General features: G+C 46.1%; 1 protein-coding gene across 1 annotated transcript; it reads right to left on the reverse strand.

The window, feature by feature from the left end:
• Positions 1-8,874: 8,874 nt before the first annotated feature.
• On the reverse strand, positions 8,875-10,707 carry NOG (noggin). Its single transcript, XM_074970911.1, has one exon. It carries the CDS (start codon positions 10,116-10,118, stop codon positions 9,447-9,449), a length of 672 nt encoding a protein of 223 aa, XP_074827012.1. The 5' UTR covers positions 10,119-10,707; the 3' UTR covers positions 8,875-9,446.
• Between the last annotated feature and the right edge of the window lie 2,443 nt (positions 10,708-13,150).

A 13,150-nucleotide genomic window follows, 5' to 3' on the forward strand; every position in this document is an offset into this window, starting at 1 on the left:
TTAACAAAGAGAAGTTCAGTGGTGACTTGATCACAGTTTATAAGTCCCTACACGGGAAACAAATATTTATCAGTGGGGGTCTTCAGTCTAGCAGGAGAAGGTATAAAATGATCCAGTGGCTGGGAGTTGAAGTTAGACAATTTCAGACTGGAAATATAAGGCATAAATTTTTAATGGTGAAGGTAATTAACCACTGGAACAATTTACCAAGAGCCATGATGGATTCCCATCACAGGCAAGTCTTAAATCAAGATTGGACATTTTTCTAAAAAGATCTGCTCTAGGAATTATTTGGGGGGAAGTTCTGTGGCCTGTATTATAGCGGAGGTCAGAGACTAGATCACAATGGTTCCGTCTGACCTTGGAATCTGTGAAAAAATGTCAGTGGAGTTATGGCCATTTGCACCCCCTAAGATCTGGTGTAAATCTCTAATTATGTTGATTTACTTTCTCACAGGCAAGATGAAACCTATGAGGCCTGAGAGGAAGTATGAGGTCTGCTCTTGATCTCATGACTTAAGTGATGGCAGGACTGGGGGGGAGCATTTTCTAATGTTCCTAAGGGACGTAGGTTCCTAATCCCATTGGCTGTCAATGCGAAGTGGGCACCTCTCTCATTTAGGTCCTCAAAATCCTACCCTAGACTCTTAAACCAAACTTTTTAAAATTTGGGTTCCTACAGTTAGACGCCTACTCACATATTTAATCCCTGATATAGAAGTGGGCTGAGGACCCCCACCGATAACATGATCCCTTATAGGGAGTTGTGAACACTCAGTGTCTGAAATTCAGGCCACGCCCCTGAACCCCCATGGTACCTGAAAATGGAGTTAGATGCCTTATTTTAGGCACCCCAGCTTGAAAATGTTGGCCTTAAAGTCTACTGGCATCTCTCAAAAGGTAAGAGGAACCAAGTCTGGCTGCTTGGATCTTTCATTTAAGATTGTTTTAAATACATTGTGAATGATTACGGTCTGACCGTTTGACTCCATGACACTTCATTAGACTGATGCTATTTTTTGGTACCGTAGATGGAAAACTGAAATGATCTCTTTCAAATCTCTCTAATTTCCCATAAGATATGAGCGAGATACCATGGCAGAGTCTGGAGTAACAAATTAGGATCGCTGCTTCATTTGAAACAAACCATAAAAGCCAACCTCATGGTAATTTTTTTGCTGAAAGAACTTCAATAAGTTCTGAAGTAAGTGTTTCATTTACTGCCACATGCCACACATACATGGCATATAGTTTTATATAAACCACAACACTCAGCTGTTCTCGCTTAGGTAAAACAGCCCTCTTCTGAGCACCCAAGCTGCTTTTGCTTCCCTCTGGCTAGGTCCTGCAAGGTGCTGAGCACTGGCCTGATCCAAAGCACTGCTTAGCACTGCTCATGTGCTTAAAGTTATAAGCTTCAATAGGACTATGCACATGCTTTAAGCTACGGATGTGATTTAAATGATTGGCTGGATGAGGCCAAAATGCTCAGGATGCCTTTCAACATCAAGCCCACAGGGCAGCATCAGAGAAATCTGGGCTGATGTCGAGCATCAATGCCCTCTTGTGTTTCTAGTTTTTGGTTTGTTACTTTTCCACACTCTAATACTAATGATGAGACTGCTCTGATTTGTGTGTGCATAACAAAGTCGTGATCCCGCAGGCTGCTCCAGATAGATGGACTCCTTCCAGCCCTGTCAAAGGCAACGGGGCTCTGTGCGGCTACCGGGGGATGCTCATGCCAAGCAGTTTGCAGGATCCAGGCCTAAGAGCTCTGAAGGGCATGAAAGTAATTTCTTACGGGTTGAATGTAGGGCTTCATCTTACAGACCTCAATCAGCCTAGTCTTACTCCCGTGAGCTCAAATCAATGACCTAACTCTTGTGAGCAAGTATTATTCACATGAGCAAGACTTGCAGGATGTGACCTGTATCAATGGACACTCTCTCATTCAAAGGGGACACCAGCAGCTTGAAATCCAGTCCATTTTGGAAAAAGAGTTAAAAGTCCCCTTGCCAGTTCTTATGGTTTTACAGTCACATTTAAATATTTATCTCTGCCCTGTTGCTGCAAGAAAGAACCACAGAACAATGGGGACAGCTGACTATGCAGGGGAAAAATATGAAACTGACTAGACACAACGTGCTGCCAAGGGCAAAAAGAAAACAAACTGAAAAGAAATAGGGGAAAATTATTTTCTGTCTTTCAGTCACAGTTAATCTTACATTAGGTCCCATTGCAGACAGCCACGTGATGTTTACATTGACCTTTTCAGAAATATACAACTGATTCTTCGATGTTCTTTTTAGTCTATAACATTTTTGGATTTCTTTACCAATTAATTCATTTACTGCTGGGAAAAAAGTGCCGGTTTACCACATAGGCTACATCTCCATTCCAGCTGGAGATGTAACTTGTGGCTGGTACAGACAAACCCAGGCTAGCTTTAGTCTAGCTTGCTCACTAAAACCAGCAGGGACGATGTAGCTATAGCACAGGCTAGCAATGTTAGTACGTACCCAGAGGGGCCGAGTGGGCAATCCCGTGCTGCCACATCCTCACCGTTATATTTAGCGAGCGAGCTAGAGTAAAGCTAGTATGGGTATGTCTACATGAACTGTGAATTACACCTCGGGTTGAAGTGGAGGCAGAGCCGTAAACTGTTCCCTATTATGTGGAGCTACAAGAGAGGTGGAGGCAAGGCAAGTTTTGTCTGACCAGGGGCCTGTGGTGTATTGAAACCTGGGTTAAAATTGTGATCACTTTAAATTTTCAGGGGTTTTCCTGGTCCAGCTTGCAGATCGGGGGCTCTGTAGGAAAGTCTGTGATCAGAGTCAGTTTACAGTCAGCCTAAAGTAAGATAGGGGGAGTTGTGCCTCTCTATTTTAGGGAGCAGCCTGCTTTCTCTTTCTCTTGGTTGGGGTTCTTGTGGGTTATCATTCTGGATTCTAAGCTATAGTTTTATACTCCTCCAGAAAGAGTATTTTGTCTTTTTATCTATCTTCTGTGTACATGCCATGAACTCAACAGTGCCCAACCCAGTCAGACGTGTACTTGTCATTGGGAACGCTCACTGAAGTTCCATGCACGGATGGCTGCAGGATTGGGGCCCCTCAAGGAGCAACCTCTGATCTAACCTCTAATCAGCACTAGCGGTTGTACTTCTTTAACAACACTGGGATAGTCAAAGTGGCACACCACCCGGGGTCTGGATTCAGTTATATGAGTATCAAAGTGCTTGATAGCCCTCTGGAGCTTGGAATAGCTATTCCTATATGGGGCAACATGAGGACCCTTTGTACTGGTATAACTGCGTCCACACTGGAGGTTACACTGGTATATTGCTACATGAACACCCCCCCCGCCCCCCAACAACATATTTATACAAGGTATGACTTTCAAATGCCAACCGCGGGCTTCTCTCCATGGGTTATTAGTGCGCAGTAAGCCAGGGTGTGAATTTAAAGCACACTAACTCCTACGTGGACACTCTTACTGTGGCAGGCAGGTTAGCTTAGTACACTTCCTCTAGGGATTAAGCTATGCACCTGAAGGCACACACACTGCACAATAAGGGAGTCCACACATGGAGTAGACAATGTGCACTAGCTGGTGTGCACCAGCAACTCCCCTTGTAGACAAGCCCAACGCTAATTCCTCTTCATCATCCTTTTACCCTCGGCCTTTCTGCTGAAATGGCCAACAAGGGTGTCAGTTATGGCGTTGGCTTGTGATACAGATGCCTGTCTGCGAGGACCTAGACAGAGACCAGCATTCCCCCAAAGCAGGCATCAGATGACTGTGGCTTTCAGTTACTATCTTTGCTAGATTGGAGCTCTTTATACCATCATCAACCCCCCAAAGCTGCTCAGTCCTTCTCTGTGATCTATGGGTTTTAATGTTGTGCATTCGAAGATCTGTTCAGGTTCTGTGCAATGGTCCTTGTGTCTGTATTCCTGCCACACCCCTCCCATGGAAGGACAGGGAGGGAAAACCTATTTTAAAAAGTCTGTTACAATCGTCTTGTGGTGCTGGTGCTTCATGGAGAGGGAAGAAGGTGGAACGAAGAACCCCTGCAGAGCCCAAGATCTAAGGGGATGTTGATTCCCTGTGCTACAGAACCTGAAGCATCCACCTGAGGGGCTAGGTCCTCTGCACTGTTACCTGGTTTCTCCCCAAGCAGCCTGGCTCCCGAGTAAATGTGTTGTGTTGTCCTGTGCAGCCCCCTGTAGCCATGTGCTACCGCCCCCCATCCCACTCCAGCAAAGCAAGGTGCCACGCAGTGGGCAGTAATACTAGGCTGACCCATGTGGATTTCTGTCCCAGTAACTGTCTAGACTCCAGGAAAGCCTGCCACATCGAGCCGTCGCTTTCCCCACGCTTCAGCACAGAAACCAGGATCCCTAACAGCAAGGTTTGGGTGCAAAAACGCCATGAGAGGGGGTCTGCAAGCTGCAGATCCTGTGCCACCCACTCCATGGTTTCCAGGCCCTTAATACCCATGTCTCTTGCTCTCAACCATCCCAACCTTTGTTTTCAAGTACACATATTTATTACCTTCTCTGTAACTACTGGAGCTTCTTGTCTGGTCTCTGCATGAATCAGAGAATGAAAGGGTCTCTTCAAACTTGCTGTAGCTGCTTCCTTAAAGAGAGCATTGACACAAATTCTGCAGCAGTTGCGTGTACTAGCAAAACTCCCAATGGGCTTACACATAAAGACTACAGGATCCTTGCGGGTACTCCAGGAAGTGTGTGGCCATTCTCCTCCCCAGTGAATGAGTTTATCGTATCTATTCCTAGCATGAATCTACCAGGTGGCAGCATTCCCCTGCCAACATACCTTTGGTTTGGCTTAGCTTGAAAGCTATGATGTTACATTTTATGATGACGTCGTAATTTTTGTTTCGACTTTCAATGAAGAGTCCTGGCAAGTCTCTGAGCTGGAATATCTTCTTTTTAAAAAGATCCAAGATCTAGCAGGCACAACCCAGATTATATTTATATAACACAACCCAAGTAACATGAACTGGTAGGATTTTATTAATAGCTGTTGATGTTACTCAATTAAGGATATTTCTCCATAAAAACTACGACGAGGAAACCCCTCACCCAATACCTTTAAAAGGGCTTTTACCCTTATTTCTATGTAGGATTATTCACCTGATTTTCCATCCTCACTCGTACCTGCTGCTTGCCAGCACATCCTGAAGCAGGAGATCCATAGCTCTTAACTAGGATGGCAGTGTGAACTAGAGGATAATGAACAAAGGTTTCCAGGATTATTTAAATTCAGGTGTGAGGACACCTTATATTAACACTTTGTGCTCTGTGCTTTCCCCAGTTTTTTTTTTTTTTCTGTACAGAGATAGTGTTTTTAGAATGGTTTAATTTTGAGTTTTCGTATCCCAAATCTTAGGGGAAATTACCTTTGGGTTTTATTTTCACCCACACAGCATTTGTTTAATTCTTATTTTTTAAAATGGTGCTTACTACAATGTACCTTCCTTCAAAACCTGCACATTGATTCTGACAGGTAGAACAACAAAGCCTTAGCGAAAATAATGCAAGAAACAATCCTGTAGTGGCAAAAGTGATGGACTCTGTGCGCAATTCAGGAGCACCTAGAGGCCCCCAAACAAAAGCAGGCCCTCAGGTCTCCACTACAAGCATATAGTGTGAGATAGTTCTTGACCAGGAGAGTTAGTAAACTCTAGATAGACAAAGTGTGAGAGAAAGAAAGTATTTCCCATTATCCCCACTTTACAGATGAGGAATTGAGGCACAGAGAGATTAAACCACTTGGTTTAGATTAAGAGACTGTGACAGAGCTGGCATTTGAATTCAAATCTCTTGATATTTAATAGTCTATTGTACTTTAAGATAGTAATAATGTGAGAACAAGAAGTGTGTGTCATAACTTAAATTGCACTTTCTGCCTTCTCTTTTTTCTATTTATTTCTATTTTCCGCTTATAATAGTCTCTGTGAAGTCTCTCTTGTGGTACCACATATGAAGGACACCATACAAATGAACTGATTTCAGTTGAAAGGATCCCTAATTTAAGTTTTGATTACAAAATGTTGCAAAATTGAATATCAAGAAAGTATTTGCATAAAAGCATTAATCAGAAAGTTTTTTGTTTGTTTGTTTGTCCCGAAGTGCCTATAAAACAAGTATTGCAACAGCAGGGGCAGGAGAAGCAGAAAGAGAAACTGACCTGAATCCAGAATGAAACTGACGAGCCTATTTTCCCTCTGCCTGCTGACGGAAGTAAAAACCAAAGGGATTATTAACAAAGCCATAACTGATTTCTGATTAAAGGGATACTGCCAGGTTAAAAACAACACTCAGACATGTAAATGCAGACAGACAGACACACACTTACATCCCCTCACCACTTTAATCTTTAACCAAGCAGTCAGATCGGATGCAGTGTCTAGAGATGATGGGTCTCTGTGCAGCAACTGTTCCAGTCAGAGACACGTGCATTACTTGGTGAACAGAGTAAGTAAGTAATGAATGGAACTGGAAATATTACTTCGGGAAGGTTTGCTAATCGGGGGAAGGACCTTGCATTGTACTCCAGTGACATTTTCAACCTTCGGGGAACTTTTGTTGACATTCCCCAGTCCCTGGCTGCCATCCCAGCATGAAATAGTTTCTGTTCACATAATTCTCCTGTTTACCGGTCATGAAATACCGAGCTTTTGGCTTTTTTTTTTTTTAAATAATTTTTTTTGCAAGTGAAACTCGGTCTAAAAAAATATTGGCCCCAGGCAGAGCGAGTTTTGCATAAATTCATGTGTGATGAATGGCTGATTTTAATGTTATTTGGGTATTTGTCAGAACCTAACAAACATACATGGTAATGGTGGGTCAGAAACGTAAACATCTCAATATCCCCTTTCTTCTAGAAATAAATTACATTTGTTTGCCCTGCCTGGAGTCCTAAGGTAGCCGGCATTAGGAATATTTTAAATGTGATCATCCATCCAGCATGTCTTTCAGGCGCCACGAAGATTAAATGAAAGAATCATAAGATGAAGGTCTTTAACTTTTAATCCTTTTACAATGAACCCTTAGATACTCTTGGGGGCAGGGTGCCTTCTATTTGAGTAATAATGCCTCTGTTCCTCCTCCCTAAGTTAATGAATACCCCACAAATGTACCAAGATCTGATTTTTTTAAAAAAAACCCCAAAACTATTGAAAGAAGGAGCAAAGAGGCTGATCGTGAAATGCACCGACTGAGAGATAATATGCCCTGGGAGATGGAAAAGCTACACAATTCCAGAAATCAGGACTGGGTTCTGTCAATGAAAGAATTTGAAATAATTAGTGTGGATTCCCTGAGATTTGTCAAAAAAGGTTTTGATTCCAAGACAAATAAGGAAAACGTTTTCTGCACTGTCAGAGGAGCAGGCGGAAAGTTTGTTTTTGCAGTTGGTATCTACGAGATAGGTCTCCCAGCACGTACAAGGCAAATACTTAGTTGGGGGCAGAGCCCCAAGGAAGTTTATTGAGCAAGAAGGAACATATCTCGTCTCAAGTACCCCAGCGCGTCTTTCCTTCTTAAAAAAGAAAAGGAGGACTTGTGGCACTTTGGAGACTAACAACTTCTTTAGACATTACTGAAGATGGCCAATTCTTATCGGTAACGAGAGAGCCCCTAACGCAAACAGAATCGCAGAGGCTGGAAGGGAGACAGGCAGACCACTTTAGAATCAAAAAGCTGGGGGGGGGGGGGAGTGAACGGGGCAATGTGCGGTACTGATCTGAAAACTTTCCAACACGTGCATTTTCAGGACCATTCAAATAAAACACGTCTGGAGGCTCAAGTTACAATCCAAGGCGCGCACCGCGGGAAATGATCAAAGCATGTTAATGTCACAGTACCTGGGAGGTAGCTACCGGGAGAGAACACAACCGAAGAAACACCTCCTCTTGTCAGTGGGATCCTCATAGAAATGCAAAAACAAAAAAAGTTACCCCCGCCCCCCTCCCTCCGTACGCTAGCATCATGACTGGTATTTTCTTCAGCGGTCTGTCATGTAACATAAGCCCTCATTCATATCCCATCAGCCCAGCGTTTCTTCTGGAGCAGGAAAGATAGGGTGACGGCCAATACACGCCTTTTGGGTTAAATTTGGACAGCAAAAGTCAGCCACAAGTGAAGCCAATTTCCAAGCAATGGCCATGCCGAGGGGAAGGGGGAAAAAATCTTTCGATCCCCAGCTGCTGGAAATGGTCACCTGCACAGCCAGGAGGAGGCAGCCTGGGGCTCCAGCGCCCGAGGGGTTAATGCGGTTGATCGGTGGGAGCGTTTCCCCTTCGGGAAAAGGAACCCGGCGACCAACGTGGCTGCTGGGCGCAGAGCCCCCCGGCCGCAGTCCCAGCCGCCTCCCACCGCAACGGCAGGTGTGAAAGACACGTGGCCCGTGGTAAATGAAATGTCAAGCGGCTAAAGCAAACGTCTGCCACGGAGCCTTTGCCCTTCCGCAGGGAGCACGCCCCGGGGTGTGGGCCGGAGGCAATGGGGGAGAGGGGACACGGTCTATAAACAAGCGGCGCTGTCACGGAGTCGGGCGAGCAAGGGACCCCGGCACCCAGGCGAAGTGAGCAGCTAAGTCCCACGTGCAAAGTTGGATCCCCCAGCATCTGTGTCGGTCAGGTCTCTGATAACACACATAGTCGTGAGCAGGGACGGGGACCCCTCCCCTTACCGCAGAGAACCGGCCTGCTCGGCATACACAATCCATCAACCAGCTATCGCAAGGAAGAGGGAAACCAGCCTGGATTCGGCATCCAAACCAAAAACCAAACAAAATCGACCCGGCTCGTGTTTTAGTGGTTGACTTTAATTCTGCGCTGCACTTTTACTACAGGGATATAAAGAATAAATAGCAGATACTCTTCACTGACATAGGCTTAAGGCATCCAAATTTGTCCTCTCTATTTACAACAACGTTGTGCTCTAGGCGTTTATTCATTGTTAAACTCTGAAGTCCATTAAACACACACACACACACACACACACACACACTTTCCGAAGAATGGAAAACAGCTTTAAAACGTCGTCTCATCAAAAGTTTGGTTTGTTTTTTAATCCTTTTATTAAAAAAAAAGAGGGGGGGCTTCGCCCAAAGCGAAGCGATCTCGCTCTGTGTCTGGCATATAAATACAAGAAATAAAAAGATACATTAGCAACGACCAGGATAATAGTCTTAAAAATACAGTAGACGCGGATTATTTCACGTATAATACTGACCTTTTAATAGTAAATTAAAACGGTGCCATATATACACACACATATACATTCTCCTACACGTTACAGTGCATTACAACGTTAACCAGAAAGCAATTGTCTTTTTTAACGGAGGGATGGGGCAGCAAAGTCCACCCTGGGAGTCCGGCTTCGGGGGGCGGGAGGGCTTAAGTGCAAGTCCTAGCAGGAGCATTTGCACTCCGAAATGATGGGGTACTGAATGGGTATCCATGTGCACCTCTGCCCCCCCCGGCGCTGGCACCTCCACCTCAGGATCGTTAAATGCACCGACTTGGCAGGCTTGCAAACCATGCCTTCTGGGACCGAACAAGACCTTTTACTGTAGCAGCTGCCCACTTTGACATAGCGGGGCCAAAAGCGGCTGCCAAGATCGGTCCACGTGTATAGGACTGGGCAGAAGCTCTGGGACCAGAGCCACATCTGCAGCTTCCTGCGCAGCTTTTTGCTCAGCCTGTGCTTTTTGCCCGGCTGCAGCCCCTCGTAAAACTCCAGCCCTTTGATGTCGCTGGGCATCGCCCCCGAGGGTCTCTGCCGGAGCAGCAAGTCCAGCTCGCCCAGATCGTCCACCCCCAGCCGGTCCTCGGGCAAGGAGACAGCCATAAAGTTAGGGTCGAAGTGTCCGCCCATGAGGCTCCGCAGCAAGGTCTCGTTAAGATCCTTCTCCTTGGGGTCAAAGATAGGGTCCGGGTGCTCGATTAGATCCACCAAGGGCAAGTTGTCGCTGGGCGCCGGGCGGATGTGCAGATAATGCTGGCTAGCGCCCTGCTCTATCCGGAGACCCAGCAGAACCACCCAGGCGTAAATAGTCACAAGGCACTGGGAATGATCCATCCTCGGGGAGATCGGCGAGGGAGGGGGGGCCAGGGCGGGAGGGGGGCTGGCTTCACCAGGCACCAGAGGAAGAAGGTGCAAGCAAATGCATCAGAAAAACAAAAACAAAAACAAAAAAAACCGTGTACGGGGCTTTATCCAAGCAGTTTGTCTTTCGGGGGAATCCGCCCCCGGCCGCCCCCAAAGGCTGCGCCCCAAGCAGCCAGGAGCAAAGCCCCCTTCCTTCTGCAACTCCTCTCTCCAGCGAATTCTCCTCCTGGAAGAGCCTTTGCGAAACTCTCCTGCTGCTTTTCCTTCCCAGGGAGGCAGAGCGCCGCTTTTCGGGGGGCAAATGCTCCTTCCCGCTGCTGCTCCCCCTTCCCAGAGCGTGCGCGCGGGAGAAGGGTTGGGGTGGTCTTCTGGTGTATGTGCAAATTCGTCCCCCCAGTTCCTTCCCGTAGGCTCCCCGCTGCAGCTTGCAAAGCAGCCTGCTCCTCCTCAGCAGCAGCCGCCACGCTCGTTGGCACCAGTTTGTCTGCTTTGCAAGGATCCAAAGCCTTTAAATTTCCTGCACTTTCAGCTCCATCACCATGGAAACCACCGACTCTCTCTCCTAACCCACCCCACCCCCCCTTAAAAAAACCACACACAACCCCCACCCCCCAACCCCGCAAAAGTCCAGACGAGCTTTGCTCTCCCCTCGCTACACCCCACCAGCCACCCACTGGTGGGGAATGCTGCGAGCACGGTCCACCGCTGTCTCTGCCCCCCCCCAGCTGCTGCTCACATGCGTCCTGCTGCGGGCGGCTTTGGAGATGCTCCTGTCGGAGGTGGGGATGGATCTCGCCCCCTCTCCCCTCCCCGCGGCTATACAGGATAAGCAGCGACTCCAGGCACAAGTGATAGGTCTTTTATGGAGGCCTCCCCTGAGGCTGGGGGCTGCAGGGTGGCGAGCAGAGGAGGGATGGGGTGGGAGTGTAGACGGTGCCTTTATAGCTCGCCCTCCGGGTAAGGGCGCAGCAGCGGAGCGCTGCAGCTCCCCGGGAGTCCCTTCATGTGCACGGTGCTTCTCTCTCTCTCTATTCCCCCCCCCCCAAGCTACCTGGCTGCTGGGGGTTTATTTGCCCGGCTCCACACATGGGCCTGTGATGTAATTCCTATTAAGCACTCACTCATGCTGGCTTCCAGCCCGACAGGGACTCTGCAGACACCTCCTCTCCCTAAGTGCAGGAGCTAAGTCGCCTGGCTCCTGCTTGCTAATTAACCGGGAGGAGCGAGCCCTCTGCTGGTGGCAAGGAGCGCTTGTGTCTCTGGGCAGAAGGCTAGACCCACCCTGGAGAGCGTGTGTGTGTGTGTGTGAGAGAGAGAAGGGGGGCCTTGAGAGCTCTTGATAAAGCACTATCCGCGTGAGCACAAAATCACTATAGTTTTAGATCCTTATCTTTCCATTATCCCCTTCTTTGTAACCCTCCAAACGTGATCTGGCTTTAAATGAGTTCAAACCCCGTTTTGAATAAGCCTCGTTTTGCCTTTTTTTGTAAATATAAATAGGGGGAAAGAAAAAAAAAAAGGCCGGTAGAAACTAATGGGGATGAAATCCTTGGTTTCTGTGGAGGGTGCTGTTAAAACCGTTAGAGCTTAATCGAGGAGGAGATCCTCCTTTTAAAAAAACCCAACATACAGGATTCCACACCAGAGTTATAATTCTTTAATAAAGTTATTTGGGGAATTTTTAAAATAGCTCATAGAAAGGTTAGGACTTTTCTATGGGGGGACAGACAGACGGGGACTGATAGTTATAGATCTTGTCAGTCCATTAGAAGATAGAGACAGGCTGAATACAGATCAGTGACACATCAGGATGTTATAAAGGTGAATGGCATTGTCTTCTATTAAGATTTGGAGGAAAATTTCTAAAGCTGCCTAACTGAATTAGGAACCAAAGTTCCATTTTCAGAAGTGGCTTAAGCACTTCGGAGCCTACATCTCTTGGAATTTTGGCTCCTGAAGTATCTAAGTCACTTCTGAAAATGGAACTTAGGCACTTTGCAAAATGTTACTCTCTGACTTTAGACTCTTGTGAAAGCATGCAGTATACAAGGGACTATTATCTATATGCCAAACTGTGATTTTTTTTTCTAAAAAGTAACTATTTCTTTTTTTTTAAAGTGAAACAACCATTTTATAAACCCAACACCACATTCTAAGATGTGCTCACTGAATACCAGATATGCCCACATCTGGTTCTTTGAACCACTCAATTTATACACTCACACAACCAAGATGTACTTATAAGGTATTCCACCAGAACTGTTAAGAGGAATGGGGGATACAATACACCCCAAAAGTTAAAGTGTGAGGGAGATTCAGCAAAACACTTAACATTTAACTTTAGGCACCTGTTTAAATCTCACCGATTTAAGCATATGCTTAAGTGCTTTGCTCATTGAAGCCTTAATTTCATCCAACAGGTAAGATGTTGCTGACAGCCCCTCAGATTATTAAACTGAAATAGTTTTAAACATTTGAATTACTTTTCACCATTGATGCTGTTAGCTTTTTGCACCAGCTTCTGCCAACTGGTCAGCATTGCTTTTGTGTAGAGATAGGCCTGACTGAAAATGCTACAGCTGAACACCAGTGAACTTTAGGGTAAGGATGTTATCAAATCCAGATGCAGATCTGACTTGTGCTTTATTTCTAAGTTGAAATGAAAAATATGGATCAGAACAGCCTAAGTTACGTAACATGACTCCTATTACCACAGTATCTGCGTACTTCACAACACCCCCAGGAGGCAGAGAAGTACTATTATCCTCAGAGAGGAAGAAAGACCAGAAAGGCTAACTGACTTGCCCAAGGTCACAAGAACTTGAACCCCATGTCTCCCCAGTTCGAGGTTAGTGCACTAACCAGTGGACCATCCTTTTGGTTTTGTTTATTGAGGGGTGGGGGTTTCAAAATCCTGATATGGACATCAGCTGTGTATCTCAGTCCTATCTCTACTTTGTGCTACGGTCTGTTTTGCTCTCTGGTTCTTAGCATTAGCACAA

The sequence above is a fragment of the Natator depressus genome, chromosome 14 (assembly GCF_965152275.1).
Source record: "Natator depressus isolate rNatDep1 chromosome 14, rNatDep2.hap1, whole genome shotgun sequence".
Classification (NCBI taxonomy): Eukaryota; Metazoa; Chordata; order Testudines; family Cheloniidae; genus Natator; species Natator depressus.

What these genes read in the sequence shown, in the direction of transcription:
- NOG (XM_074970911.1), bottom strand. Translation starts at nt 10,118, where the DNA reads ATGGATCATTCCCAGTGCCTTGTGACTATTTACGCCTGGGTGGTTCTG.